Source organism: Chiloscyllium punctatum, chromosome 6 (assembly GCF_047496795.1).
Source record: "Chiloscyllium punctatum isolate Juve2018m chromosome 6, sChiPun1.3, whole genome shotgun sequence".
NCBI classification, from domain to species: domain Eukaryota; kingdom Metazoa; phylum Chordata; class Chondrichthyes; order Orectolobiformes; family Hemiscylliidae; genus Chiloscyllium; species Chiloscyllium punctatum.
This window is the reverse complement of record NC_092744.1, coordinates 59,744,529-59,771,813: the sequence shown is the minus strand read 5'-3', so window position 1 is coordinate 59,771,813 and position 27,285 is coordinate 59,744,529. Positions and strand designations below refer to the sequence as shown.

General features: G+C 40.2%; 1 protein-coding gene across 1 annotated transcript in view; it reads left to right on the top strand.

Moving 5' to 3' along the window:
- rsrc1 (arginine/serine-rich coiled-coil 1) overlaps positions 1–27,285 on the top strand; it is a 503,072-nt gene that overhangs the window by 243,277 nt on the left and 232,510 nt on the right. The window contains exon 5 of the mRNA XM_072572745.1: positions 1,783–1,819. Coding sequence (XP_072428846.1) covers positions 1,783–1,819 — 37 coding nt within the window. The remainder of the gene's footprint in view (positions 1–1,782; positions 1,820–27,285) is intronic.

The following is a 27,285-nucleotide window of genomic DNA, read 5'->3' as shown; positions in this document are numbered from 1 at the left end:
ATTGTAGCAAGTAACTCACCTCCTGAGTTCCCAAAGTGTGTCCACAATCTGCAAGGCACAGTCAGGAGTGTGATGGAATACTCCCCACTTGTCTGGTGAGTACAGATCCAACAATAAAGAAACTTAACACCATCTATGACAAAGCAGCCAACTTAAATAGAACCATATCCAGAAATATCCACTCTATCCACTTTCTACCCTGAGTAGCAGCAGTGTGTGTGATCTACAAGTAGCACTGCAGAAATTCATCAAAGATCCTTTGACAGCACCTTCCAAACCCGCAACTGCTTCCACAAGACAGCAGATACATGAGAATGCCGCCACCTGCAAGTTTCCCTCCAAACAAATCATAATCCTGACTTGGAAATATATTGCTGTTCTCTTCACTGTTGCTGGGTCAAAATCCTAGCGTTTCCTCCTTATCAGCATTGTGGGTCAACCTATAGCAAATGTACTGCAGCAGTTCAATAAGGCAGGTCACCACCATCTTCTGAAGGGTTGGACAGTAAATCCTTGCTAGCTAGTGACGCTCACATGAGAGCCTGAGGCCCTCTGAAGATCTTACCTAGTAAGGTAACGAAACGTCTGGAAATGAAGTTTGCAGCTCAGCGAGCAAACCTACATCCAAGACCTCAACCTGAGCTACAAATCTCTCAAAACTCGCTAAGTTTTTAAAAAGAGAATGTCAGCTGACATTGTTGTCATACGTTGATTTTATTTCTCTGAGGTCAAATTTGAAAGTAAATTAGAATACTCTTGGAGACCCAGAAACTTGCTGTTCCTTGCTTCTTCTTAAGGTACTTTCACTTTCTTGCAGGAGGCACATACTGACTGGTTCACAATGTAGTAGGTCTTTGACTTGCTGGTTAAAAGCCCCAGCTTACACTCAGTTCACCAGTTATGAAACTATTAAGGGAAAGATGGGATCCTTTGTGAGGGAATGAAGTGTAACTCTCAACTAAAAATATTTCCCAAGTCTAATTCTGGTTCAATTGCAAGTGTACTGAAATGGAGGATATATTTGTTAAATAATCAACTGCAATATTTACTGTTTACCTGTTGCTATTTAGTAAACCTGTTATGGGGTTTCTCACTCAGATTAGTTATTCTGCTGCTTTGCAGATTTTAGTAAATCGTAAAATAGAACACAAAGTATTGTGATGGAATCCGTAGTTTGTCATATTAATCGATTGTATGGGAGTTGTTGTTTATTCATTTATGGGATGGGGGCATCTCTGCCTAAGCTTATAACTTCTCCATAAGTGCCATTGAGAAGGTTGTGATGATCTATGTGGTGCAGGTTCACCCAAGGTATGATGCTGAAGGGAATTTGAAGATTTTGACCCAGTAACAGTGGTGGAGTTGTGACTTTATTCCAGGTCAGGAGGTTGTGGGATGAGGAATTTGCAAGTGGAGGTATTCTTACAAATATGCTCTCCTTGCCCTTCTGGAACTAAAACTGACCCACCTCTGATGAAGTCATTGGCCTGAAATGTTAACTTTGCTTCTCTGCACAATGGTGCCTGACTTGCTGAGTTTTTCAACATTTTTGTCCTTATTCCAGATTCAAGTTTCAGTTTCAAATGTCAGAATTTTGTTTTGAAAATGGTATAATTATATAGTAGTATTAATGTGATAGTTTGCTGTTGTGATCATTTTTACTTTATAGGTAGCACAGTGCTCTAATTTTGACTTATGTTTAACACCTTAAAATTTAGATATTGGAATGGGCATTATATGGGATTTAGCAACAGTTATTTATAATTTTCTTTTCTTTTTTAGGGATTCTGGCAGCATCAACGTAGGATTAGAACATCTGGTAAGTTTCATGATTATCTCCTGAATATTTGCATCATCTTTTGATATCTCTATTCTAATGAACACTTTTGAACAAGCTTTGAATACCTAGCACACTGAAAGTACACAATTTCCCAGAGGACCAGCCTTACTTTTCTTATGTGCTAGGCACTCTCACTTCCATTTATCTCTGCATTCCAAGGGAATTAATTTTTTTTGTTATAAATTATATCTTTTTGATGTAAAGATGAAATAGAATTGACTGAAACCCGTAGCATATAAGAGAACTTGTGTGGAGAGTACTGCAGTGTGTTCCTGATAGAAAAGATTGGCTATGTATTTTGTGTTAGTTTATTTTTGATTCAGTGTTTTGAATTGCAAAAAGAAGGATCAGTAAAGGCTATTCTGTAACAACAATTTTTAATTAAAGCTGCGTAATATAATGCCACATTATATTAGTATATATTTTAACTTTGTTTGCTGTAGTGTTTTAACCTATTTAATCACTTTGTTGTGTCAAGTACTACATCTTATCTGCCTTTAGTTAAAACATACACTCCCATTTTTAACCAGGTGCCCATGCATTTATTTTCAAGAAATATATTGATGCACTACAGTTATGAGAGTCTGTTTCTGATGCTAGAGGCTGGGAAAATAATCCTGCTGTTTCGTCTCAAATGAAGTTAATTTTATATTTATCTCCTTTACTTCCTTTATATTGCAAGTATAAATATAAACTTCATGCATGACATGGCTCAGTTTTTTTGATTTTTGCTTCACTGTGAAAGCAAATATTTTAATTATTAATCTATTCAGAATTCAAAATCATAAGCCTGTAATCATTCTAATTTTTTTTCCTGAATTTTGCAATGCACCCGAGTCATCAGGGAACATAAGAGTCTAAATGTGAATGTTATAATTATCCTGGTTTCATGTGAACTATTTTGATTTGCATTTGTTTCTAAACTGTTAAGTTTGAGAATGATAGCTTAAAAATAAAGTAGTACTGTAAGCCTTGCCTCATTGGAGTCTTGCTCGCCTCTTAAGTACGAAGAATATGGCTTCAAGCTCCACTCAGACATGATCACAAAATCCAAGTTGAGTCTTCAGTACCGATGGAGGTTTTTCATTCTCAGAGATCTCATCTGTCATTTATTAACATTCCCAAGATGATACTTGTAACAGATCAGGTGAGTTCTCCCCATATGCTGGCCAACATTTTGATTTAGCCAACAACACTGAAACAGATTGTCTGCTGATTTATTGCAGTTTGGATCTTTGCATGTGCAAATTGACTATTCTACTTCCAGACATGGTTGAAGTGTTGACACTTCAAAAGTATTTATTTGGCTGCAAAATATTTTGGAATGTATTAATGTATTATGGATGTACATGATATATATACCTATGAGTACAAGTTATTTGTTTTCCTCTTTCTTGAACACAATGTTTGAGAATTAATTATAGAATTATCAGATGGTAAGAAATCTGGCCCGTCTTGCAAGTTCTTCGTTTTTCACGTTTCTGACTTAACCACGCAATGTATGGGAATTATTAGATGCTGAGAATTTTGGCCCATTTTTGTACCTCCATCTAGAAGAAAATACTTGCGTCTGCTTTATGTCAATGAACTGTTTAAGAAATCTAAGAACTTCACCTTTACTGACCTTCCCAGAAGACCATTCCAATTTCTGAATTTTTTTTAATGTACTGAATTCTTTCTTACATCTCTCTCAAGTTTACCTATTCTTCCTCCTTCTGGTATCTTGTTGAACCTTGAGATGTATCTGGAATAATTTTGACCATGCCTTTATCTTCAGAAGCCTTTGTAACGCCACTTCTCAGTCACGTCCTTTCATGCAAAAGAGACCTTGTTTTTCCAATAGTTTCTCCTATTCAATTTCTTAATGTTTTGCTTAGTACTGCATCTGTAATTCCTATGTTTTCACATATCTTGGTGCATTAACTGAAAATGATACACAAAGATATTTCTGGTCAGCTGGCCTGACTGGAAGAAAGCTTTATTGTTGTATTAAATAATGGAAGATATGCTAGATTTTAGTTACTCTTTGCCTGTAGAATAACTTTTGAAATTCTTTGATTTCCTGAATGATTTGTAGTCAATCCTTTCCCATTCTTTGTAGGTTTAGGTATTTTTCTTTGATTATTGATTATCTTTTGATCTAATTAGTTTTGTTTGAAGTTTACTGTTCTTAAACTTAAGTAATTTTGACCAGATGGATATGCATTCTCAAATCTTCTGTTCCTTTGTGATTCTTCATTCATGATGTTATATGATTAATTCTGCCTTTTTGATGGTTTATTAAAGTTGACTGATGGTAAGACTAACAAAATATATAAAAAAGGAAAATAAATATTTGAATAAAATATTTAAGGATGAGAGGGCAAGTGATATGATGTATTTGTGGAACATACATGCTCCTGGGCGCCAGTGTGAACCAGGGCTGATATGTCTGCAGTAGGTGTTTGCATTTTGAGTGGCTTTGGCTCAGTTTATGAGCTAGAAGCTGAACTACAGGCACTGAGATACATCAGAGAAGTGGAAGATTACTTGGATATATTAGTCCAGACCGTAAACACTCCTGATTTGGTTATCAGCTTGTTTGGATGAAAATGAAGGGTGAGTGATCATGGCCCCTTAGTAAAAGAAGTCATTCAATGGGTGGGGAGGGAGCAGCAAAAACGATTGCAGAGGTAATAGCAAGCAAGGTAATGAACAGAACTATAATCTTTTTTCCTGCAAGGCACAAGAGTTCAGAAGTATATGTTGCCTGCCTAGTGTTGGTGTTCAGGACATCTGTTCAGGCCTGGAGACAAATTTACAGTGAGAAGGAGGATCCAATCATCATGGTCCATGTTGATACCGAAGACATGGACAGGTCAAGGAAAGACGTTTTCCATAGAAGTGGGGAGTAAATTTAGAAGCAGACCCTACTGAGACAAATTCAAATTGGTGTCGAAATGAATGTGTGGCTCAAAGACTGGTGTGGATGAAGTAGGTGCCAATTTGTGGGACACTGCTGGAAACCGGACTGGGGAAAATGTGGGCCGTATCACTGGGATGGTCCACGCCTGAACCATGCTGGACTGATGTTCTATTGAGTAGCAAAACTTGGGAAATAGAGACCTTATTAATCAACATAAAATAGACGTGGTATCAATTTCGGTAGTATGTGGTAAATTTGCAAGTAGAGGCAAGGAAGGAGAGAAGGGTATTTTGATGTGAAATGATGAACAGACCATGAGAATTCTAAAACAAGCCTGAGTCCATCTGAAGAATCATTGAATGGAAGAACTACCATCGCCTACAGATACTAAGGTGCAATAATTGCATAAAGCAAATAGGACTGAGAGAAAATAACTTTCCAGCTTACAGTTGGTTCTTTTGATCTTTGGAATTTTGTTTGCCCTGTCTGTATTATTTCTCAATCTATCATATTTGTGCTAAACCACTTGTCTTTGGCTGTCTTAATTGAGATTTAGTGTGTGTATTTGGGATATTTGAAACTGTATTGATTAGGTTACATAGTATTAGGTTAGAAAGCCTTTCTCTACTCTTCTAAATGTTACGTGTGTGACAGTAGATAGTGATTTTTCTGATACTGATTAAACATGGTGTCAATTCTTTCTGTTCTGAGTAGTAGTCAATCATGGAAATGCATCATTTTGTTTGACTCTCATAATTTATACATTTTACATAAATTCTTCACATCAGCTGGGAGGACAAATATCAGTGTCCTTCAAAGAGCCCACAGCACCAGCATGGAGGACATCATGGTCTCCGCAGGGCCAGCCACATGCTCAAGATGCCTGAATTTTTTGATTTGATTTAATTTTACTTTATTATTGTCACATATACCTAGGGACAGTGAAAAGTATTGTTTTGCATGCAGTACGGGCAGATCATACCATACAAAGTTCATTAAGGTAATGAGTGAAAAATACAATGTTGTGGCTGCAGAGAAGGTACAGAAAGAGCAAGATCAAACATTAAATTTAAAATTTGAGAGGGAACACTGTTCAACAACAGTGATCAAGTTCAGCCATGATTCCAATTGCCAAAGCAAATCATCTTCATCCAACTCAAGGAATAGACATGTATGAGAGGAGCTCAAAGGAAGCATTTCAGAGACTCATGGAAGCTTCCCCACAAGAAATGCAACATAGATGTCAATGTGTGGGAGACTCTTATTCAGTAGAAACTGACTTGGAGGAAGTTCCTGTATGAAGGGACACAATTCTTTGAGACTACCAGAGTTAGAATTAGGCTTATTGTCATGTGCACTCAAGTTACAAAAGAACTGGAGTGCGGTGAAAAGTGTATAGTGTTGCGAACACACAGCGCCATCTTAGGTACAAAGTACCTAGGCACAAAAAAAAGAGAAAATTAAGAAAAAAAGTTACACTGTATTACAGATATACATGGTATGAGTCAGAACAATAAGAAATAAAACTAAAGAGATAGACATTACAGTCTATCTATAAAGGCTTTCATGTGGTCTGACTGAGCTTCACTGGTTCCCACTAAGTAGCCATCTTCACTCTGGGACTGTAATGTAGATCACAGCAAGAAGTTTTTAGTGTTTTCAATAAATAGTAAACTTGAGGATTGGGAGGATTTCAGGATTCAGTAACAGACGATTAAGACAGATAAAAGGGAAAAATGAGCACAAAAGTAGACCAGTTAAAAAGAGTGAGCTGACATTTCTAAAGTTATATAAGTGAAGCAAGATGAGTTGAGGGAGGTGAAATTGTACTGGGCATTAAGGAGACAACAAAGTGAACTCTTAAACTAAATCTTTATATCTGCCATCATAATAGAGATACAAGAAATCTATGGTCAACCGGGCATCTAATGAGAATGGATAACATGAGGAAATCAGTATAAGTAAGGAATTAGAGCTGCAGGACTTCTTAAGGTTAAGTGGCCTTGCCAACTGGAGGTGATAATATACGTGGGAAGATTATAGAGAAGGCCATTGAAAAGAGAGGAACGCTTCAACCTCAGGGCATCAATGTGGACTTCAACAGTTTCCTTATTTTCCCTTCCCCCACCTCACCCCAGTTCCAAACTTCCAGCTCAGCACTATCCCCATGACTTGTCCTACTTGCCTATCTTCTTTTCCACCTATCCACTCAACCCTGCCCCCTAACCTATCACCTTCATCCCCTCCCCCACTCACCTATTGTACTCTTTGTGACTTTCTCCCCACCCCACCCTCCTCTCATTTATCTCTCCACCCTTCGGGCTCTCTGCCCGTATTCCTGATGAAGGGCTTTTGCCCAAAACGTCGATTTTACTGCTCCTCGGATGCTGCCCGAACTGTGTGCTTTTGCAGCACTTCTGGTTTCCAGCATCTGCAGTCATTGTTTTTACCCACTGCTGTAATGTAGGAAATACGTAGCCAGTGGGCACTGCTGTAATGTGGGAAATGCGTAGCCAGTTTGCATTCAGCAAACTTTCACAAACAACAATGTGATAATGAATAGATCATCTGCTTTCTGTAATGATGATTGGGGGATGAATATTGGCCAGGGCACCAGGGATAAATTCATTTCGTAGGATATTTCATATTGATGGGGCCTTAGCTCCCCGGATGCTGCCTGAACTGCTGTGTTCTTCCAGCACCACTAATCCAGAATCTGGTTTCCAGCGTCTGCAATCATTGTTTTTACCTTAGTTTAATGTCTCATATGAAAGACAGTGCCTTCAATATCGCATTGGTCCCTTGGTTCTCTACTGAAAGTCTACCTTGATCTTTGAGTTGAGTCATAAAGTTGGATTTGAAGCCAGAACCTTGTGATTCAGAGGCAAGAGTGCTACCTACTGAGCGACAGCTGATGTAAGGAATTGGAATCTGAGAGTAAAGAGAAGTTGTCTCATCATTATGCAGAGCATTGTTGAGGGCACAGCTGAAATACCATGTACAGTTTTGATATCTTTTGCAAAAGAAAGCCACAGTTGAGATGAAGTGCAACATGTTTCTTGGATTGAGGGTATTGTCCCATGATGAGCAATTTCTGTTCCCCAGAGTGCATGTTTCTGGGTATCAGCAAGTACAGTAATAATTGTGATATTATATATAATCTTTTTGAATTCTAGAATTTCTGTATAATTAGAATTCTGTAGGATGATGCCAGAACTGGAGGCAGTTATGGCATTAATAACTACAATATAGTAAGAGCATCAAAACCGTGCAAAATCTTGAAAAGAAAATGAATGCAATACACCAAAGTATAGTATGTTTTCAAAAGACAGAGTTGATAAGAGTTTGTCAGAAGTAGCTAGGAGATAAAGAAGAACTGAGCCTACAAAATACAAACTTTATGTTAACTGCTGTGATTAGAAATCTCTACCATGAAAGAGACTCCATGATAATATTAGATATATATTGTAAGCCACATAAATTGGCATGAGAAGTTAAATAATTAATTGCCTGAAGAGAGAATGTTTTAATGAAGAAAGGGTGAATTAGTGCCTGTGCGCAACTACAGCATAGGTAAATCAATAAGTGTAAACAACACAAAGTTTTACACAAGTACCAAGAGAACCATTGATTACAAGAGCTTATGCATAGATTGTAAGAAGCACTTGAATCTGATAAGGTGAAGAAGACTCTAGTTAGGCAATTTTCATAACTAGAAAATAGTATGAAAATGGAGTTTAGCATGATAGCTATAACAAGGCAGTACAAAGTGCTAAATTATTTTATTAATGTCAAAGATGTATTCATATACCAGTTATGATTAAATGTGATTTTATCATTTGGAAATATAGAAAAGGGATTGGGTATTGAAATTTAAACTGGTCGAGCATTTTTCAATAGATTTTTAATACAGTTACTTCATCGTTATGTGATTTCAGAGTTTCCTAACTATGAGCAATAGTGATGACTCACATAGGTGAACTACAGCTCCAGCATTTAAAAGGATATTCCAAGCATGCAGTTTAATGGAGTTTGTGATTAGTCGAAGCCTAGAAAACCTATGAAGCTCAGTTAAATTGCAATATATATTGAACAGGATATTAAAATTGACAACTCTGTATACATGCTGAAGTTTGTGTGGAATTTGTTAAGTTGGAAACAGCCTTCTGAGAAGCTGTCAGTTTTTTTTCAGTTTTAATCCCCATGCATCCACCCTTTAGTGATTCCCAGGTTTGTATTTTGCGTTATACTAAAGTTTGTTTTTTGTAGTTAACTCAATGGATATCGGGGATATGAGCATGTATCCAATTTTACTCTGGTGCAATATGGTACTGCATTATATCTGTATCTCTTCCTAGAAGGAAAATAAAGTACTTCAGATGCTGGAAGTCTGGAATAAAAATAGCATTCTGGAAATTTTCAGCTTGTCTGGCAGCACCATCTGCGGAGAAAGGAACACATTAAATAGCCCAGATCTCCTGATAGCAAGGTAGCTGTTGTTGCAGCATGAACAGCATGCTGCCTCAACACTATTCCTCATGAGGGGCTCTGGCCCGAAACATTGATTCTCTTGCTCCTCGGATGCTGCCTGACTTGCTGTGCTTTTGCAGCAACACACTCTCGAGCATGTTCGGTGTTGGTATTCTATCAAAATCCCCACATAGATGAATGTGGAAATGCCCAGGAAGTTGAAACTTGCGATGCGGAATTATCTGCCATTTGGGGCCATCTGCAGAACTTCCCAACTCTAAGTTAGAGTTAGTGACGTTGGATATCTGACTTGTTTTCCTGAATAGTTAGCGAGAAAATGGAAGAAGAATTGCAACTTGCTGTAGCTCTTGGCTAACTGTAAAACTAACTTCAATCAAAAGGGAAAATGCTGTAAATCTCAGTGGGTCTGGCAGCATCTGTAAGGAGAGAAAAGAGCTGATTCTTCGAGTCTAACTGACCCTTTGTCAAAGCTAACTAACCCCTCTGTCTCTGTCTCTCTCATATTCCTTGTATTCCTCACCCAGCTGCAACTCTACTGTCCCCACCACCTGACATTCTACCTCTTACCCACCTGTCATGCTGTCTCCTTAAGAAGCTGCCACCCTACCATCTTCACATACATGGCACTGAAACCCGAACCACCTGTCAGCCTTCATGATCTTGCTGCATAAATCCATGGACAACGTCAGTGTCTGAGGAGCTGTGAACACTGTTGAATGTTGTGCAACCATGAGTAAATATCCCTATTCTGACATTATGCTAAAGGGAAGGTCATTGATTGCGGAAGGCACTTGGAACTTGTGCAAAGCACCGAGAAGCTCCTGCAGTGACATCCTGAGACTAAGATGTTTAAATTCCAAAATCCACAGCTATGTTCCTGTTAGCTAGATTAGATCCCAGTATTGGAGAGTTTGCCCCCCTGTTTTCCACTGACTTCAATTTTGTGAAGCCTCCTTGATGTCACATTAGGTCAAATGCTGTCTCGATGTGAAGATGAGTCATAACTACTGGATCAAGGCTGTGTTAAGATCAGGAGCTGAGTAGCATGTGCAGAACCTAAACTGTGCATCAGTGGGCAGCATATTGGTGAGTAAATATTGTTTGTAATAGAAATCTTCCATTCACTTGGCTGATATTTAAAAATACTGGTGGTTCCTCCGTAACTCGATGGTTGCTTTCTTGTGCGACCTATGTTATAGAAAAATCGTGCTTTAGAGAAAAGAGCTTAAAGTGTTGATGATGCAATCATGTTACAGCCAACACATGTTTTAAAAGTTAGCACTTTAGAAACAGTGGTCCCAATTCATCAATTGTGTTCCAACAAAGTCGTGATAATGAAACACGAGTTATAGCAAAATGATGTGGACTGACGGGCGTGGTAATTGGCCAGGTTGGATTTGACTTTTTATGGGCAAGATATAACTGGGAATTTTCCAAGTAGGTGCGAATATTGTCACTATACTGGAATAACCTGGTTTGGGACGCAGCTAGTTCTGGAACCTAAGTCTTCAGTACCATTGCCAAAATGTTTTCAGGGCCTAAAAACTTTGCAGCATCCAATGCCTTCAGCCATTTCTTGATATTACATGGACTGTATCAAATTGGCCAAAGTCTAGCATTTGTGATGCCTGGAAATAGGCCAAAATGAATTATCAACTTGGCACTTGTGGCTGAAGATGGTTACAAATGCTTCAACTTTTAGCTTTTGGACTAGTATGCTGGGCTGCCCCATGATTGTAGATTGGGCTATTTATTGACTCTGTTTCTCCTAATTGTGTACCATAATGTATGACTAGATGTGGCAAGACTACAGAACTTAGATCTAATGCAATGGCTTAGTTCCTTCTATTGCATGTTGTTCAGGCATTGCGGCATGCAAGTAGTCCTGTGTTAAAATTCACTGGGTTGACCCATCGTTTTCCGAATACTTGGCTGTTGCTTGTACTGCTCCTGATATGCCCTGCCTCCATTCTTCAGTGTACCAGGGTTGTACTCCTGGCCTTGATTGCATGGTAGCGTTAGGATATACCAGGCCAAGAGTTTAAATATTATGCTGCTACAGATGATCCATACTGCCTCATGGATGATCTGGTTTGAATTGCAAGAATTGTTTGAAACCTATCTCATTTTGCACGTTTGTAATGCAACACATCTGGATAGAACACATCTTCAATTTAAAATTGGCATTTTAGCTCCACAGGACTGTGTGGTGATCCCCTCATCAGAATTGTCTTGGACAATGCATCAGTGCCAGGTAGAATTGTGAGATCAAGTAGGCTTTGCCCTCTTGTGTAAAGCAGTGTTTAATTAGAAAAGCGATGGACCTAGTTTTCCCTGAAGTGAGTTAAAGCAACCAGATTAGCAAATATCTGCCTGAATGATGTGGTTTCTAAGAAATGCCTGTGAAAAGAAAATTTCAAAGAACCAGGCATCTCAACAATTCTTCAAAATTGCATCCAAAAATATTATTAGATATAAAGCCACCATAATAATACCATAGATACAATGGAAACCTGAATTCAATCGTAGTGCTTTCCTTCCTAGTCTTATTCAACATTTAATACTTGACCTTGGTTCCTATCCCCTGTCAAATTATATAATCTCCCGCAGTATAAACTAACCATCTTGAAAGGGCATTGGTCCTAACATGATTGAGGTGCAAGATTTTCGTTCTGTACAGGATCTTGCTGCCCCAGAACAATTTAGTGGCTTATGTATTTAAAGCCATCTTCCATCTCTTCACCCATACGTTCGTTTGTGCAGTCTCTTTCTTACTTCTCTCCAATCTTCCAATTTCCCAAAATATTAATTCATGCAGTGTAGACAAGAGCCTGGGAAAAACATGATGAATAAATGTATGATAAATAAAAATTGGGGCAAGTTAAGTTTATTGAATTGTTCAAAAGGTCCTCACTTGCTTCCACTGACATTTATTATCTTTGACATTTGAAATTAGCTATCAAAGTGTATGAAAAATTTGATACACTCAAAGTATCAAAAGATGTTTACCATCTTTACTTTTTAAAAAAAGTTCAGCAATACTCCAGTGCAATTTCAAGTTCTTCTCCATGAATAAGAAACCATGAATATACAGAGCATGGTGATAATTTTTGGCTGTCGACATCTGTCATAGTCATAGATTCAGTTCTGCAATCGTTTTAGATCATCGTTTCTCCTTCCTAGGAGTAGTTGTGTGCACATTATGACCCAGCATTTGTTGTTTTTATGCATTTTAATTATTTTTTGATTTATTTTCATTCTATTTTGCTCTTTCTTCTGTTCACTGATGCTTATATTTTTTTTCTTCAAGTTGATGCAGTTTGGGTGGTGAGAACTTTGGATTTGACTTTAAGCATATGAGTCAGTTTATATAAATCTGACTTTTCCTTCTCAAGTTGTTTGGATATTTGCCAGTCCTGTAAACACCCCCCCACTCCAATCTTCTTAACTATTCAGTAATGGAAACCTACTTCAAGAAAGGAGCGAACCTGTTGCTAATTATTCCTCATATGCACTCAGGAAAGATATGGAAGGCAAAAAAGAAAGTGGGGTTGGCAGTCAGAAGAGATTTAGCAGGATGTTGCCAGATGCAGAACATAGAGCAGTACAGGTCCTTTGGCCTTGATGTTGTGCCAACCTTTTATCCTACTCTAAGATCAAACTAATCTACACACCCTTCATTTTACTGTTATCCATGTGCCTATCCAAGAGTCACTTAAATGTCCCTAATGTACCTGACTACTACCATCATTGGCAGTGCAATCCATGCACCCACCACACTCTGTGTAAAGAATCGACCTCTGACATCTCCCCAAAACCTTCCTCTAACCACCTTTAAAATTATGCTTCCTTGTGATAGCCATTTCTGCAGTGGGAAGAAGTCTCTGACTATTCATCTATCTGTGCCTCTCATCATCTTGTATACCTCTATCAAGTTGCCTCTCACCCTTCTTTGCTCCAATGAAAAAAGCCTTAGCTCCCTCAACCTTTCTTCTCCAGTCCAGGCAACATTCTGGTAAACCTCTGCACCCTCTCTAAAGCTTCCACATCTTTTCTATAACGAGGCAACCAGAACTGAATACAATATTCCAAGTGTGTTCTAACCAGGGCTCAGTAGAGCTGCAGCATAACCTTGTAGATCTTAGACTAAAACTGCCTGCTAATGAAAGGCAACACAACCTTCTTAACAATCCTATCAAATTGGGTGGCAACATTGAGGGATCTATATACATGGACCCCAAGATCCCTCTGTGCCTCCACACTGCCAAGAATCCTGCATTCAAATCCGACCTTCCAAAATGAATTACTTCACACTTTTTCATGTTAAAGTCCATCTATCACTTTGCATCTCTTTCACCTCTTCACCCATGCATTCATTTGTGTAGTCTCTTTATTACTTCTCTCCAATCTTTCAATTTCCCAAGATATTAATTCTGCGTCCTGTCAATATCCTGTAGCAACCTACAATAGCCCTCCACGCTATCCAGTACTGCATCAACCTTTGTGTCATAGGCAGACTTACTAACCTACCCTTCCATTTGTTCATCCTAGTCATTTATAAAAATCACAAAGAGCAGAGGTCCTAGAACAAATCCCTATGGAACACCACTGGTCACTCAGCTCCAGGCTGAGTATATTACCACTTTCCATCTACTGCCACCCTGTGTCTCCTGTGGGCCAGCCACTTCTGTATCTAGACAGCCAAAGTTCCCCATATCCCATGCCTCCTTACTTGTAGAATGAGCATATCATGTGGAACCCTATCAAATGCCTTGCCAAAATCTATATATACCACGTCGGCTGCACTACCTTCATCAATGTGTTTTGTCACATCTTCAAAGGAGCTGCTCCTTTTTTGAAGTATTTTAGGTGCTGGAGGTGATTTCCTCGAACTCCAGGAGCAGCAATTACTGTTCTCTATGCTGCTGCATTGTTGTGGAACTTTGGGAAAAAAAAGTCAAGACAACAGCAGTTTTAAAAGGGAGAAGAACAGACAAAGGAAGCACATGTGAGGTCAGTGCAGGAGAGAGAGAGAAACTGACACTGCCTTTGCTCTTTGAATTTATGAATAGCTGGACATCGGAGTGTGTCTGGGAAAATTAACAAACAGTGAAATTCACACCTGATATTGGATGAACAGTTGGGTGAAGTTCACAGCACAGAATCAGATAAGTGTATTTTGTTTTAAGTGTAGCCTGCAGTAGTGATTAGAGTGGGTTCTTCCTTGATTATATGTTTTTGGAGATATATCTCGGGATTAAACTTAAAATATAAGTCGTAACTATTAATTTAACCTGGGGCAGGGTTTGCAGAGGAATAAGACAGTGTTATTTTCTGGGTCTGTAGATTGTGAAGGAGTAAAAATGGCCTTTAGTAGAGTGATATGCGCTTCTTGTCAGATGTGGGCGTTTAAAGAGAGTTTAAGGGTTACTGCGGATTATATCTGTCATAAGTGCTGTTGGTTGCCAATCTTATCAGATCGAGTGGATAGGTTAGAGAGAGAGTTAGAAGCAATGAGGAATTTGCAACAACAATGGTATGTGATGGATGGCAGTTGTAGGAAGGGGGGAAGGTCTCAGACACAGTTACATAGATGGATTAACTCCAGGAAAGGTAAGAGAGGTAAGCAGCAACTGCAGAAGTCTTTTGTGGCTATACCCATTTCAAACAGGTGTGTGTTCTGGAAAATGTAGGGGATGTTGGATTCTCAGGGGAACGTAGCACGAACAGCCAGGTTTCTGGAAGTGAGACTGGCTCTAATGCAGCGAGGGGTACGGCGGGTTCCAAGACATCAATTGTGTTAAGGGATTCTCTAGTCCGAGGAACGGACAGACCTTTCTGTGGCCAGCAGTGAAAAATCAGAATGGTCTGTTGTTTCCCTGGTGCCAGGATCAAGGATGTCTCCGAGAGGGTGCAGAATGCTCTCACGGGAGAGGAGGGGCCAGCAAGAGGTCATTGTCCACATTGGAACCAACGACATAGGAAGGGAAAATGTTGAGATTCTGAAAGGAGGTTACAGAGAGTAAGGCAGGAATTTAAAAAGGAGGTCCTCGAGAATAGTAATATCTGGATTACTCCAGGTGCTACGAACTAGTGAGGATAGGAATAGGAGGATAGAGCAGATGAATGCATGGCTGAGGAGCTGGTGAATGGGAGAAGGATTCACATTTTTGGATCATTGGAATCTCTTTTGGGGTAGAAGTGACCTGTACAAGAAGGACCGATTGCACCTAAATTGGAAGGGGACTAATATACTGGTAGGGAAACTTGCTCGAGGTGCTCGGCAGAATTTAAACTAGTAAGGTGGGGGGGTGGGACCCATGGAGATAGTGAGGAAAGAGATCAATCTGAGACTGGTACAGTTGAGAAAAGAAGCAGGGTAGGCAGGAACAAGGTAGAACTAACAAATTAAACTGCATTTATTTCAATGCAAGGGGCCTAACAGGGAAGGCAGATGAACTCAGGGCATGGTTAGGAACATGAGACTGGGATACCACAGCAATTACAGAAACATGGCTCAGGGATGGACAGGACTGGCAGCTTAATCTTCCAGGATACAAATGATACAGGAAGGATAGAAAGGGAGGCAAGAGAGGAGGGGGAGTGGTGTTTTTGATAAGGGATAGCATTACAGCTGTACTGCGGGAGGATATTCTCGGAAATACATCCAGGGACGTTATTTGGGTGGAACTGAGAAAGAAGAAAGGGATGGTCACCTTATTGGGATTATATTATAGATCCCCTAATAGTCAGAGGGAAATGGAGAAACAAACTTGCAAGGAGATCTCAGCTATCTATAAGAATAAAAGGGTGGTCATGGTTGGGGATTTTAAGTTTCCAGACATAGACTGGGACTGCCATAGTGTTTAGATGGAGAGAAATTTGTTAAGTGTGTACAAGAAAGTTTTCTGATTCAGTATGTGGATGTACCTACTAGAGAAGGTGCAAAACTTGACCTACTCTTGGGAAATAAGGCAGGGCAGGTGACTGAGGTGTCAATGGGGGAAGCGCTTTGGGGCCAGTGACCATAATTCTATTAAATGTAAAATAATGATGGAACAGAATAGACCAGATCTAAAAGTTGAAGTTCTAAATTGGAGAAAGGCCAATTTTGACAGTATTAGGCAAGAACTTTCGAAAGTTGATCGGGGGCAGATGTTCGCAGGTAAAGGGACGGCTGGAAAATGGGAAGCCTTCACAAATGAGATAACGAGAATGCAGAGAAAGTATATTCTTGTTAGGGTGAAAGGGAAGGCTGGTAGGTATAGGGAATGTTGGATGACGAAAGAAATTGGGGCTTTGGTTAAGAAAAAGAAGGAAGCATATGTCAGGTATAGACAGGATAGATCGAGTGAATCCTTAGAAGAGTTTAAAGGCAGTAGGAGTATACTTAAGAGGGAAATCAGGAGGGCAAAAAGGGGACATGAGATAGCTTTGGCAAATAGAGTTAAGGAGAATCCAAAGCGTTTTTAGAAATACATTAAGGACAAAAGAGTGACTAGGGATAGAATAGGTCCCCTCAAAGATCACCAAGGTGGGCTTTGTGTGGAGCCGCAGAAAATGGGGGAGATACTAAACAAGTATTTTGCATCAGTATTCACTGTGGAAAAGGACATGAAAGATATAGAATGTAGGGAAATAGATGGTGACACCTTGCAAAATGTCCATATTGCAGAGGAGGAAGTGCTGGATATCTTGAAACACAAAGGTGGATAAATCCCCAGGACCTGATCAGGTGTATCCTAGAACTCTGTGGGTAGCTAGAGTAGTGATTGCTGGGCCTCTCGCTGAGATATTTGTATCATCGATAGTCACAGATGAGGTGCTGGAAGACTGTGGAGGTTGGCTAACATGGTGCCACTGTTTCAGAAGGTGTTAAAGACAAGCCAGGGATCTATAGACCAGTGAGCCTGACGTCAGTGGTGGGCAAGTTGTTGGAGGGAATCCTGAGGGACAGGATGTACATGTATTTGGAAAGGCAAGGACTGATTAGGGATAGTCAGCATGGCTTTGTGCTTGGGAAATCATGTCTCACAAACTTGATTTGAGTTTTTTGAAGAAGTAACAAAGAAGACTGATGAGGGCAGAGCACGGTAGATGTGATCTATATGGAGTTCAGTAAGGCATTCGACAAGGTTCCCCATGGGAGACTGATTAGCAAGGTTAGGTCTCATGGAATACAGGGTGAACTAGCCATTTGGATACAGAACTGGCTCAACGGTAGAAGACAGAGGGTGGTGGTGGAGGGTTGTTTCTCAGGCTGGAGGCCTGTGACCAGTGGGGTGCCACAAGGTTCAGTGCTGTGTCCTCTACTTTTTGTCATTTACATAAATTATTTGGATCCGAGCATAAGAGGTACGGTTAGTAAGTTTGCAGATGACACCAAAATTGGAGGTGTAATGGACAGCGAAGAGGGTTACCTCAGATTACAACAGGATCTTGACCAGATGGCCCAATTGGCTGAGAAGTGGCAGATGGAGTTTAATTCAGTTAAATGGGGGGTGCTGCATTTTGGGAAAACAAATCTTAGCAGGACTTATACACTTAATGGTAAGGTACTGGGGAGTGTTGCTGAACAAAGAGATCTTGGAGTGCAGGTTCATAGCTCCTTGAAAGTGGAGTCGCAGGTAGATAGGATTGTGAAGAAGGCGTTTGGTATGCTTTCCTTTATTGGTTAGAGTATTGAGTACAGGAGTTGGGAGGTCATGTTGCGGCTGTATAGGACTTTGGTTAGGCCATGTTTGGAATATTGCGTGCAATTTTGGTCTCCTTCCTATCGGAAAAATGTTGTGAAACTTGAAAGTGTTCAGAAAAGATTTACAAGGATGTTGCCAGGGTTGGAGGATTTGAGCTACAGGGAGAGGCTGAACAGGCTGGGGCTGTTTTCCCTGGAGCGTCGGAGGTTTACAAAGCCATGAGGTGCATGGATAGGGTAGAGAGACAAAGTTTTTTCCCTGGGGTTGGGAGTCCCGCACGAGAGGGCATAGGTTTAGGGTGAGAGGGGAAATATATAAAAGAGACCTAAGGGGCAACCTTTTCACACAGTGGGTGGTACGTGAATGGAATGAGCTGCCAGAGGAAGTGCTGGAGGCTGGTACAATTACAACATTTAAAAGGCATTTGGATGGGTATTTGAATAGGAAGGATTTGGAGGGATCTAGGCCGGGTCCTGGCAGGTGGGACTAGATTGGGTTGGGATATCTGGTTGGCATGGACGGGTTGGACCGAAGGGTCTGTTTCCATGCTGTAAATCTCTATAACTCTATGAATTCAATAAGGCTTATGAGGCATGACCTACCCCTCACTAAGCCATACTATCTCTGATCCAACTTTGTTTTTCCAAATAATCCTAAATCCTGTTTCTCAGACTCCTATCCAATAATTTGCCCACCACACATGTAAGACTGACTGGTCTGTAATTCCCAGGGCTATCCCTATTCCCCTTTTTGAACAAGGGAATAACATTTGCCACCCTGTGGCACTACTCCAGTGGTCAGTGAGGACACAAAGATTATCACCAAAGGTGCAGAATCTCTTCCGTTGCTTCATGTAGTAAAGTAAGGTATGGATGTAGGTTTGCTTGCTGTGCTGGAAGGTTCGTTTTCGGACATTTCATCACCATACCTGGTAATATCATTAGTGAGCCTCCGGATGAAGCACTGGTGGTTTGGCCCGCTTTCTGTTTAGGTGTTTAGGTTTCCTTGGGTTTGTGATGTAATTTCCTGTTCTTTTTCTCAGGGCATGGTAGATGGGATCCAAGTCAGTGTGTTTGTTGATAGAGTTCCGGTTGGAATGCCAAGCTTCTCGGAATTCTAGTGCGTGCCTCTGTTTGGCTTGTCCTTGGCTGGATATGTTGTCTCAGTCGAAGTGCTGTCCTTCCTCATCTGTATGTAAGAATGCTAGTGAGAGTGGGTCATGTCTTTTTATGGCTCACTGATGTTCATGTATCCTGGTGGCTAGTTTTCTGCCTGTTTGTCCAAAGTACTGTTTAGACCATAAGACATAGGAGTGGAAGTAAGGCCATTCAGCCCATCGAGTCCACTCCGCCATTCAATCATGGCTGATGCGCATTTCAGCTCCACTTGCCAGCGTTCTCCCCGTAGCCCTTAATTCCTCTAGACAACAAGAACCTATCAATCTCGGCCTTGAAGACATTTAGCGTCCCGGCTTCCACTGCACTCCGTGGCAATGAATTCCACAGGCCCACCACTCTCTGGCTGAAGAAATGTCTCCGCATTTCCGTTCTGAAATGACTGTTTATTGCAGTTGTTGCAAGGTGTTTTATAAATGACATTAGTTTTGCTTGTTATCTGTACAGGGTCTTTCAGGTTCATTAGCTGCTGTTTTTAGTGTGTTTGTATATCCCATCTGGCCCAGGGGACTGATCTATCCTCATCTTTTACAAAATTTTCAGCGCATCCTCTTTCTTAACATCAACCTGTTCGAGCATATCAGCCTGTTTCATGCTGTCCTCACAAATAACAAGGTCACTGTGAGTAGCAAAGTATTCATTAAGAACCTCCTCTACCTCCTATGATTCCAGGCACAAGTTCCTTCCACTATCCCTGATCGGCCCTCCCCTCACTCTGGCAATCCTCTTTTTCCTCACATAAGTGTAGAATGACTTCGGGTTTTACTTAATTCTACCCGTGAAAGCTTTTTTATGCCCCCTTCTAGCTTACCTAAGTCCATTCTTCAGCTCCTTCCTGGCTACCTTGTAACCCTCTATAGCCCTGTCTGATTCTTGCCTCTTCATTAAGTAAGCTTCCTCCTTCCTCTTGACAAGATTTTCTATATCTCTAATCACCCGAGGGTCCTTCACCCTACCATCTTTTCATTGCCTCAGTGGGACAAACCTATTCGGCACTCGCAGCAAGTGTTTCCTAAACAAATTCCACATTTCTGTCGTGCATTTTCCTGGGAACATCTCTTCCCAATTTCCTGCCTAATAACATTGTAATTCCCCCTCTCCCAATTAAATACTTGCCGATATCATCTGCTCCTATCCCTCTCTGTGACTATAGAAAAGGTTAGGGAGTTGTGATCACTGTCACCAAAATGCTCTCCCATTGAGACATCTGACACCTGGCCTGGTTCATTGCCAAACATCAAATCCAATATAGCCTCCCCTCTAGTTGGCCTATCTGCATATTGAGTCAGGAATTCTTCCTGGACGCATGTAACAAAACTGCTCTGTCCAAACTATTTGAACTAAGGAGGTTCCAACCAATATTAGGGAAATTAAAGTCACCCATGACAACAACTCTGTTACTTCTGCACCTTTCCAAAATCATCTTCCCAATCTGCTCCTCTGTGTTGCTGTTGCTACTGGGGGATTTGTAGAAACTCCCAATAAAGTTACCATTCCTTTCCTGTTTCTGACTTCAACCAATACTCACTGTGTAGACAAACCCTCCTTGGTGACCTCCCTTCCAGCCAACTCTGATACTATCCCTGATTAGCAATGCCACTCCCCCACCTCTTTTAGTTCCCCGCCCCCCACCCTCCCTCCCCCATAAGAATCCTGCAGATTTGATCAGAGACATCCATGAACCTGGCACGTGGGAGGCAACATACCATCCAGGAGCCTTGTTTGCGACCACAGAATCTTCTGTCTGTTCCTCTCACAATTGGCTCTCCTATCACTATCACTCTTCTACTCTTCTATTCTCCCCCTTTCCCTTCTGAGCCACAGAGCCAGGTTCAGTGCCAGAGACCTGGCTGCTGAGGCTTTCCCCTGGTAAGGTTCTCTTTCCCTACCGCCCACCTCCTCCCCCCCGCCCCCCCCCCCCCCCCCACGACGGTCATACAGCTGCCTTTATTCTGTAATTTAGATGTGACTGCCTCCCTATAGCTCCTCTCTATCACCCTCTCAGCCTCCTGAATGATCCGAAGTTCTTCCATCTCCAGCTACTTATCGCAGACTCTGAGGAGTTGGGGTTGGGTGCACTTCTCGCAGGTGAAGTTACCAGTGACCCTTGCCTCCAAACTCCTGCAAGCGGAGTATGCAACTGCCCTAGCCTCCATCCCCTCTGCTCTAAATTGCCAAGAGAGATTGAATAAATAAAAATACCTATCAACTCTCTTCAGAGGGTCTTCTTTTTGGTTAGAGGAGGACAGGTGAGAGACACTACACGTGTCGTGTCTCAGGTTCAGCCTCAGTGTGAGTACATCAATTCACGTACTCAGCAGTCCTCGTGTCAGTGTCCACTCCTGTTGAGCCTTCACTCTGCCTATTCACGAGGTAAGTATTTAGCAGGAAGGTTTGAGTTATAAAGGAAGGCTGGATAGGCTGGGACTTGTTTGACTGGGGCGTAGGAGGATGATAAAAGTTTATGAAATAATGAGAAGTATAGATAGAGTCAATGGTTGTTGTCTTTTTCCCAAGATGGGGAATTTCGCGAATAGGAGGCACATTTTTAAGGTGAGAGGAGAGAGATTTACAAAAGACATAAGAGGTAATGTTTTTACACAGAGGGAGTCCTGTGGGCATGATAGATGCAGGTACGATTGCAATCATCAAAAGACATTTGGATAGATACATGAATAGGAAAAGTTTGAAGGGATATGGGCCTGTAGCAGGGAGGTGGGGCGAGTTTGATTTGGGATATGTTTGGCATGGACTGGTTGGACTGCAGGGTCTGTTTCCGTGCTGTATGTCTCTATGACTAAGAAGATTGTTGTAGTGCTGAAAGGAGAGGATGTCCCAACAAGATCAAGGACAAAATCAGTTTGGCCAGAGCTCAGTTACAAAATGAGTACCATTACACTGCTCAGTAAAATCTAAAAATCATATAACACCAGGTTATCATCCAACAGGTTTATTTGGAAGCACTAGTTTTTGGAGTGTTGCTCTTTCTGTAGGTGATTGTGGAGTATAACCTAATGAAGGAACAATGCTCCAAAAGCCAGTGCTTTCCAATAAACCTGATGGACTATAACTTGTATTGTGTAATTTTTAACTTTGTACACCCCAGTCCAACACGGGCACCTCCAAATCAGTAAAATCTATGCCACCAATAAATAGGAAGGATGAAGAGGAACAAGTCTGGAAAGAAATTACAGAATTATCTGAATACAGACTGGAATGGTTTTTTTTTAATTCACTCACTGAATCTGGGTATGGCTGGCTGGGTGATTGTTGATTGTCAATCTCCAGTTACTCAGCAGAAACTACCCTCTTCAACTGTTGCTGTTATTTGGTGTAGGTAATAACTCTCAATACCATTTGGGAGGGAGTTCCAGGATTTTGACCCAGCAGCATGTACAAGGCACAGGCATATATTTCTGACTTTGGATGGCAAGTGGCTGGGTGTGCGTCTTCTAGGTAGTGTGTACCCATGTTTTTGCTGCCTTTTTCCTTCGAGATGATAGTGTTCATGGATTTGTAAGGCGCTGCCTAAGGAGCCTTGGTAAATTTCTGCAGTGCATATTGTAGATGGTGCACAATGCTGCTACTGTGTGTTGGTGGTGTGGTGCATAGGTATTTGTAGATGTGGTGTCAATGGTAACCCCCAGAATGTTGACAGTGGGGTATTCAGTGATGGTGATACTATTGAATGTCAAGGGACATTGGTTAGATTCTCTCTTGTTAACCAGTGGAGAAATCTGCCAATTCCTGCACAACAGACCAAAACAGGAAGACATAATATGTCTGGAGACTCTCGTCACCCTACCATACATCAAATAAATTTCACATATGACGACCAGACTACTCTGCCACCGAGGCATCTTGGTAGCCCACAAACCTGCTACCACACTAAAACAACGACTGATAAAGTTAAAGGATCCCATACCCACAGCCAGCAGAACAAATGTAAAGTACAAAATACCTTGCAAGGACTGCAACAAACATTACATTGGACAAGTCAGCAGGAAACTAGCTATCAGGATACATGAGCACACAGTATCCACCAAATGAAATGTCCAACTATCACTAGTATTCATACACGCAGACGAAAAGGAACACCAGTTCAACTAGGGCAATGCATTCATCCTAGGACAGGCCATACCAAGGCACACATGGGAATTCCTAGAGACCTGGCATCCAAACCAAAGCTCCATTAACAACATATAGATCTGGACCCCATTTACCAACCTCTCAAAAATACAACCAGAAATGATATCACCCACCACAACAAACCAAGACACATAAATAGCAAGGGGAACCGAACTCCAATGCTTCACCTGAGACTCACTGATGATGTACCATAGGATGGTGATGAAATGTCTGAGAAGAAGCCCATCAACTCAGCGAGCAAATGGATAATCTTACAGTCAAGGTATATTTCTTCAAAGAGGAAAGATAGGGCAAATACATAGAGCTCCTTGGATAACAAAGGAAATAGAAGTTCAAAAAGAAATCAAGTGCATATGACCAGTGTCAGGTAGAAAATGAATTGAGAATCCAAGTTGAATGCAGAAAGTTCAGAAAAGAAATGACAAAGCAAGAAAGAGAAGCAAAAAGGGATTGTGAGAAAAGACTGATTGTTATCATAAAGCAAAGTACCAATATATTCTATAGGCATTTAAATAATAAAAGGCTGGTAAAGGAGGAGTAAGACCAATTCGGGACCAAAAAGACACTTGTATTCAGAAGCAAGAAGCATGGCAGAAATGTCAAATGATTAATTCACATCTGTCTTTACCTATGAGACAGAAAGTATTTGATACATTACCACCCAATAAACCTGTGAGAAAAAAATGTGTGCCTTGGACTAAAAGGGTCAGTAGCAACGTGGGCACAAAGTTGGCTGAGGGATTGGAAACAGAGAGTGATATTAATGAGTATTTTCCAGCCTGAAGGAACTTTTATGGTGGAGTTTCAATGGGGTTGCTGTTGAGATTCTTGCTTTCCCTGATGTGTATAAATGATTTTGATTTTGATGTAGAGTTTCAAAATTTGTGGACAGCACAACGTTTGGGAGCAGTCTAAGCTCCAAGGGGGAATCACGTTGAATTCCAAAATAACCTAGCTAAGTTAGTGGAATGGGCAGATAGGTCACATATGTCATGCTGAGAAAAGTGAGGTAATATATTTTGAAAGAATGAAAATGGAGAGACAGTAAGATAAAATGTAATGCTTTTCCTAAAGGGTATCAGAAGGAAAGAAATATATATGTATAAGGTATTAAAAGTGATCGGAAAGTTGGAAAGAACTGTTAATGAGGCATATTGTATTCCAGGCTTCATTAATAGAGGCATGGTGTACTGTAATCTGGTGGCTAAATTGTGTAAGCACAAATTAGGCCTCATCAGAAGTATTTGAATGTACGCCAAATGGACTGAAGTGGTTTAAGAAGGTAGATGACCACTATATTCTCAAGGACAACTACTGATGGGCAGTAAATGCTAACCCAGCCAGTGAAGCCTCAGGATCTGAACATATTGGTGAGAATGCAGACATGTACAAGGATGTTTCTAAATATAAGTAATCTCAAGGCATGAGGCTAGATTTGTGAAGTTGGATCTATTTTCTTTGGCGAGGAAAATTCTCAAAGGAGAGATTTGATAGAAGTTTTCAAATCATGACTGATCTGGATAGAGTAGATGGGGAGAAGCTTCCAAAAACCATGAAACATAAAATTAAAGTGTTTTGCAAAAGTATCAAATGGAGGATGAGAAAAAAAAGAGTAGTTAGGGTGTGAAATGCACTGCCTAGAAGTGTATTTGAAGCAATTGAGTGGATATTAAATGCTTCTTTAAATAGAAACAATGTTCAGTGTTAGAATAAAAGGGCAAGAAATTTGCATTAAGTCAAAATGTTGTGAAAGCCAGTGGAGACATGAGCAGAATGGCTACATCTTGCACTGTAACAATTTTGTGATGTTTTATGTTCTTTTTCATTCCAAGTTGAGATCCACAGCTGACAATTAGGACCATCTTGAAGACTGATGCCCACAGCAGTGATCAACCTCACCACTATATCAGGCTGTCTACATGTCTCTGTCACCTTCATGCTGAACCGCTGCATTGCTGAGCTTATTGGCCTTCCATTTTCCATGATATGGAGGTGCTGGTGTTGCACCACATATTTATAGTAAATTCTGTGTCACATGATCTTACCCCACTAGGTACCTGATGAAGGAGCAGCACTCTGAAAGCTTGTACTTCCAAATAAACCTGTTGGACTATAATCTGGTTCCATTTTCCGATTTATGTTCTACAATTTGTCTAAACTGCTATATGTATCTCTGTCACAGCAAATCTTGCTTGTTCATTCCTCTTGTCTTTGCTGATTCAAATAAGAACTTTGCCTTCCAATGCCTAGAATTTAAAGTTGCATCTTTAAAAGCCATGTGTTCTTTACCTGATCTATCTCTGTGACCTCCATAAATGTGCCACTCTGCTAAGTATTCTGCTTCTCTCATTATGACATTTTCCGCATTCCCTGTCCTTTTGCCTTGCCGTTGACTGATGTCCAAGTCCCTTTCTGTGAAACGTTTGACTGAACCTTTCTAATTCTCTCTATTCTCTTCATTAAAACAGCTTCCCAAATCCCATCACTTTAATCAATTTGTACTTTTCCATATCATCTGTTTTTCCTAGCTCAGTTATATGTATGTGTGTGCAAGCAGCTTAGGATATTTTCCATGTTAGTGATAACAGTGATAAAGCAAGTTGAGAAAGAGAAACCAGGAAACTATGAAAATGTCAGTCTAACATCTGTGGAGAGATTCTCAGAATCTAAATAAGGGCACTGAGCACTGAGAAACTTCACCTGATTAATGATAGCCAACAGAAATTTGAAAATTGTTATGTCCAACAAATGTACTGCAATGTTTGCATACGCGATTGAAGTAGATGACAGGACACTGTCGACTTAGGAAGACATAATGTGTAACGTGTTAATATATTTATTACACAATAATATATAATTTACAATAATTATACAGTAAAACATTATTCAGCTGTCATTCATAAATATGCTATATCACAGAAACACACCTGATCATTTTCACATCAATGTGAATGTATGCCTAGATGGCAATGGAAATACTGGTGGCATGTCGACCACCTGCTCATTAAAAACATTGCGTTCTTTTGCAGTGTCCTTGGCACTTCTATGTTTGACTCAAATTCTTATTGTTCCTTACAGATTTTGCTTATTTCAGATCATTTTACAGGTTACTTTCCTATATTTCTAATGTTAGAACAATCAATTTGAACAGGCATTATGAAAGGATTTTAAATTCAAAATGACATAATAAACATTTCAAAATGACATAATAAACATTGAGAAAAAATTCAGAATTATTCTGGTACATGAATGCCCATTGCATCTGTCTCCTTCCAAGAGCAATTGCTTCCAAGAGCAATGGACATTTGCATGTGGGCAACATCTCATATTTCTATACTGCTAATGAACCAGTGCTACATTTAACATTTATTACTTATAACATCAAACAATTTCTGTAACAGTGAAAGGGAACCTTGGAAAAGATGTTTCCAATTGCAATATTTGATCAACCTACATATGACATCCACATCACATATCTCTGGATTTGATCATTTAAAATATTGTTCATCAGCACATACTATTTATCTATAATTGTTGTACAGTAGAACCAAATACACTTTTTATTTTTCAGAGGTAAAATGTTTAGTCCACGTCTTGGTAATGTTGAAGTACTTGTTTTAAAAAAAAATTCCATTGCTTTGCAAATATATTGCTGCATTTGAGTTTAAAAATATTGTTTCCTATTGGGGTATGGAAATCCCATAATTCTTGTTCCCCACAAAATGTGCTCATGATCAGAGCTCAGTCTCAGTGATTGTTTGGCAAGCAACTGAGGGTTTCCCCAAAGGAAGGAAAGGTAGTTAATGGATGTTGATCTCAAAGATCTTCTGAACTGGTTCAAAGCAACATACATAGAAACTAACAGAAAAGGCCATCTTTTCATCCACTTGATGGAGGGAGTAATTTGTAAACTGGAGTTTGTTTATAAATTTAACAAATATTTTGTTTCCCAGATGTGAGTTTTTTGTAGTTCAACTCAGATCAACTCAGATGTTCATTGTTGTTGTAATTTCTAACGATGGATTGTCT